The following is a 5,309-nucleotide window of genomic DNA, read 5'->3' on the forward strand; positions in this document are numbered from 1 at the left end:
TTTCATATCCAAAACTCGAATAATTATTCATTAAACGTTTTGTATTTGAATCAATTCATATATCGCTTTAAATTGGCTATTGGCTACGAACTCTTGTTTGTCGTGTGTACAGAAGTCTTTGAGGTTAAACAACTCTCTGAGTTGGCTTTCGACCAAATCTTTATAGAGGAGTTTTTGAAATAATCCATTATAGGTCTCCTCTCTGTACCAAGGACAATAAACCGATCTAATTTGTGAGCGTATCAGCCAAAATCGTAAAATTATTATTATTTTATTTATCGTTATGCTTATTACGAAATACACGTGTATGAATTTACTAGAAAAATTATAATAAAGTCGTAGTTAATATATATGTAGTAGTTACGCCAAACAAATTTTAAAAATACATAAAAACTCTCAAAATAATTTACTCAAATTAACTATCAGGATCAGTACACTCAGTAAACAGTTATGAAAGACACATAAAATATATAAATATACACATGTATTTCGTGCCTCGGAGAGCACGTTAAGCTATCGGTTCCAGTTGGTATCATGTACAATTGTACATCTAATAACGATCGATAGTCATAGTAGGGAATATACCCAACTCGCAGTGGGGCAGCATGGTGGATTAAGCTCCAATCTTTTTCATACATAGAAAAAAAGGCCTTTGCCCAGCAGTGAGATGTTACAAGCTGAATCGTATATTACTCGTTCGGTAGGTAATATTAGGTTTAAGTATTACAGTATTCAAAATATTATTTATATGTGTACGGGTCAACGCACATTGAGCAATATGATTGTTTTGCTAATTAGTAACCTCTTTAATTTAGCTGATTTATTACGAAATTGTTATTTTTCTTATGCTGATTTCTAATGAAATTGATATTTGTTTGCTACGAATGACGTCAAATGACGTCTGTACTTCTGCCTATATATACTCAAAATAATCTTAATAAATTTAGTGTTAGATCGACTTTCATTGGGTTTGGTTTCCCTCGTAACCCTCCCTCACATGTCGTCTCTCACTCATACAGACAGGACCATACAGTTTTTTGGTCCTTCGAGAATACAGCCTTGCTGCTGACAAGCTGCGCAGTCATTCTGAACCTGCAAGCTAGAAGACAACAGTCTTACTTCGAGGATACATACAGTCGTGTTGATCCTTCGAGAAAAAAAAAAAACAAATATTTCTTCGAGAAATCACTCAAGAAAACAGTCAATCAAGACTATAAACTCTGCGGATTTCCATCGACATTTGGAAAATCCACATACAGTGGCCACAACGCTCACGTGGAATTTGTGTGACTGCGAATCGGTTGACTGGCTTCCCAGAAGCGGGTTCCACCAGTTAAATTGAGAAGGCGCAATCAAGGTCGCATTATCCACTGAGAGACTGGCCTGGACCCCTGAAGACGGTCCTATCAGTTTTACATAAACGTCAGCATTAAAAAATGATGAAAATGGAGGGATCACTTCAAATTTCAAACGCCACTAAGACCTCACCAACGGATCGAGGTCAGGCAACAGAATTGATGTCACTCCAAAGAACAAACTTCCGAGCTTTTCATCGACAAATAAATCGCTTGAAAGTAGATGAAATCCAAGACAAATGGGAGCTGGAAGACGAGTTACGCAACATACAAACGCGCTGGAACGCAATAGACGCTTTGCACTTGCAAATAGATAATATCCTACAAGGATCGGATACCCAGTACGATAGTGAGTTTTACGCCTACGAAGATTCGTACAAGTCAATCAAAAAGGCGTTGAATCTTAAACTCACATCGACCATTCATCACGAAAAATCGACACCACAGATCGACTTGCCTACGTTTACAGGCAAATATACGCAATGGCCTACGTTTTATGACTTATACGTAGAAAGCATTCACAATAACAATTTGATTACAAAAAATCAGAAGATGCAACACCTAAAGAGCAAATTACGAGGAGATGCTGAACGAATCATCCAACATCTAACTATCTCAGCGGACAACTACGACACAGCGTGGGAATTGTTGACACACAGATATAACAATCCACAATTGTTATTTACTAAACAAATCGAAATCTTTATCAATCTGCCAGCCGCTCAAAAACAATCAGCCTACGAGATTAGACGTATTTACGACACGTCAATGGAATGTATCTACGCTATTAAAAACTTGGGTATCGATACAAGTACCTGGGACCCATTATTAGTTCATATTATTACAAAAAAGCTGGATACAGTCACCTATAACGACTACAAGGAAGCCCGGAAAATGCCACGAGAATTACCTTCACTCTCGGAGCTAATGGACTTCTTAGAGAGCAAATTCATCGCTTTAGAACCAAGCGGCATAAGAGATAGAGAAATGTCGTCATCATTCAAAAAATATAATCAACAAAAATCAGTTAATAACAAGACTTACAAGCCTCAATTCCAAAAAGAACATCGGTATGGAAAATTAATAAATAAAGAATATCAAAGCGTTGCGACATACATGTCAAATTGCCCGATTTGTGACAAGAAACATCCCTTATACAAATGCGAGAAATTTATCAAATTAACACCGGGCGAACGTTATCAAATTATCAAAGATTTTAACTTTTGTCATAATTGTTTGTACGCACATAACAAGAATTTATGTACGTCGATGAAAAAATGCAAACTATGTAAAAAGAGTCATAACACAATGTTACATGACGCCTATACTATAAACATTAATAAGCAGTCTACAAACTCGCTGACTGACATGTCTAGTGGGTCATCAACCCAACTGAATACTCAAACTCCGCAAAAATATCAAATGTCCTCCTGTGTCCTGAATAGACAGGATAGTACTAAGACTACTAAGAAATATGTGAAAAGTAATAAGAAATATGAAAAGAACAAAACCAAATTTTCTGTAAACGAGGCCCTTCTACGAGCCTTATTAAAAAATCAAACAAGTGTCATAGAAGCGCAATATAACATTCTTCAGAGGAATGAAGAAATATTAAACAAGCAATTTGGAATACTACTGAAATTTCTAACGAATCTTTCTTTTGCTAGTAATCGAACTGAGAAGATAGCTAACAATGAATTACACATTTTGTCATCCTCAGTCTCAGCTATGATTATATCAAACCTACGACACTTGCAAGAAAGCGTTATAAACACTTTAACAAGCCTCGCAAACTGTCATTTAGACGATCATTTTTCTGCCTGAACAATTGGAAGAACAATTAAATATCATATACCGACATATACCGAATGACCTGACTTTGCCTGCCGATAAAAACGATTTTAAAGAACTTTATAAGCTAATGAAGGTCAACGGCGACATTGGTTCTTCTTATTTGATAATCGAAATCAAGATTCCTTTGGTAATTAAGGAAAATTTTGAACTGGATAGAGTAATAACCCTTCCTCAGCAGCATTATAACGTAGAATTTATCGCACCATACATTGCATTCAATCTACAAAAGGACTTACTACTCATCTTGACAGAATCAGATGTAGAAAATTGTGTCCACATACAGACAAACAAATTATTATGCGCTCTCGATAAGCCGATATACGAATTACAAATAACCAGCGGAATGTGTAACTTGAGTATACACAATACAACAATATGTAAAACAAAGGAGGCACCATGTCGCGTGCGCTGGGTCAAGTTACATAACAATAACAAGTGGCTTTATTCCTGCTGTGGGAAATGCACAGTGCGCATATTTTGCATTGACACTGGAGTTGTATTGACAACACTGACCGGGAATGGCCTTTTACAAATCGGTCAAGGTTGTACAATAAAAGGTGACACCTTCTCTATATTCACTCAAAATAGTTACATGAGCCAAGTTAAGGTCCAAGAAAACATATCGATCCCAGCCGATTATTCAATATTAAACTCCATAATAAATACTTCGGATTTCCAACTGTTTACACCCGAGGATCATGAAGACTTGTGGCGCGGGATGAAGTCTCAGATCATTAACCTCAAGGAGCAGGAAAACGCATCACTCAGTATACACGATATACATCAGTACTCTGTCTTGTATATAATCTTAGGGTCTATCATTGTTGCGGGATGTCTCTACGGTACCATGCGATATCGCAGAAACAAAATTATACAGAGCAGTGCTGTGACAGACGTCTCCACGACCGCAGTTCCAGTTGCAGCAGATACGAACGAAGACCAGGAGGCCCCCGCTCCCCCGAGCGCGCGACCGCGATTCGTTCGACTGGACATACCAATTAAAGTGTAGTGCAGTGATGATTATTATATAAGTTATTTAAATCTATGTACTTAAATTTTAATTGTATTGTTATTGTAGATTTTAATATCAAAATTATCTTTCTTCTTTGAGTCGGCAGGATGTACGGGTCAACGCACATTGAGCAATATGATTGTTTTGCTAATTAGTAACCTCTTTAATTTAGCTGATTTATTACGAAATTGTTATTTTTCTTATGCTGATTTCTAATGAAATTGATATTTGTTTGCTACAAATGACGTCAAATGACGTCTGTACTTCTGCCTATATATACTCAAAATAATCTTAATAAATTTAGTGTTAGATCGACTTTCATTGGGTTTGGTTTCCCTCGTAACCTTCCCTCACATGTCGTCTCTCACTCAACCATAGACTGTTCCATACAATATGAATTTAAAATTGTAATCACTAAAGTATTTTTTTTGAAAGCAATATTCTAATTCTTATTTGGTTATTTGAAGGGTCTTTTCGAGTCTTTAACGTAATTGCCTTTCCAGTATTAGTATGCTTTCGTAATTTGTGTTTTTCTTTGACATTTGTAATCATCGTCGTTTAATAACGGTTTTAGTTTGTATTAAATATTTCAATGACATTTCTGCTGTTCTGTTGTAACACGATAAGGTTCAATTATCTTCCTAAGTCAATTTAATGTGAATAAGTTTACTTTATTTATTGTTTATTCAAAACGAGTGAAGCGCTTAAGTTTTATTTAAAATCCACTTTCTGTTCGTATATAATTAATAATAATTTAGTAACATTTATAATTTATGTTAACACAAGCATTAAGTTACATATCATAGAAACAGTCGACTCCGTCACTACAATACTTGATAGTGCCTTCTATAACCCTGACGCACGGCTCCTAAAATTGCATACTCAAATACATATTTCCAAAACATAATTTTTCTAGTTAATGTACGACTACCCCTGGACCTTATAACGATTGCAACAGAATTTGATGAATGTCATAGCATAAAATGTTGAAGACGTGTATCATATTGTGTAGATATTTATTTTATTTTATTGCATTGTTTCTTAAACGTTATGGTAGGCCGGTCAATCAACTGACATCTGCCAGCGTC

At 35.8% G+C, this 5,309-nt stretch overlaps 2 protein-coding genes across 2 annotated transcripts; both read left to right on the plus strand.

Moving 5' to 3' along the window:
• The first annotated feature begins 1,445 nt into the window (after positions 1-1,445).
• Positions 1,446-3,179, plus strand: LOC123654893. Its single transcript, XM_045590751.1, has one exon. The coding sequence runs from the start codon at positions 1,446-1,448 to the stop codon at positions 3,177-3,179; it is 1,734 nt and encodes a 577-aa protein (XP_045446707.1).
• Positions 3,180-3,276: 97 nt separating this feature from the next.
• LOC123654894 lies at positions 3,277-4,218 on the plus strand. Its single transcript, XM_045590752.1, has one exon. It carries the CDS (start codon positions 3,277-3,279, stop codon positions 4,216-4,218), a length of 942 nt encoding a protein of 313 aa, XP_045446708.1.
• Positions 4,219-5,309: the final 1,091 nt, after the last annotated feature.

This window comes from Melitaea cinxia, chromosome 7 (assembly GCF_905220565.1).
Source record: "Melitaea cinxia chromosome 7, ilMelCinx1.1, whole genome shotgun sequence".
In the NCBI taxonomy this organism is placed as follows: domain Eukaryota; kingdom Metazoa; phylum Arthropoda; class Insecta; order Lepidoptera; family Nymphalidae; genus Melitaea; species Melitaea cinxia.

Coding starts and splice junctions, on each gene's coding strand:
- LOC123654893 (XM_045590751.1), top strand. CDS start 1,446: ATGGAGGGATCACTTCAAATTTCAAACGCCACTAAGACCTCACCAACG.
- LOC123654894 (XM_045590752.1), top strand. CDS start 3,277: ATGAAGGTCAACGGCGACATTGGTTCTTCTTATTTGATAATCGAAATC.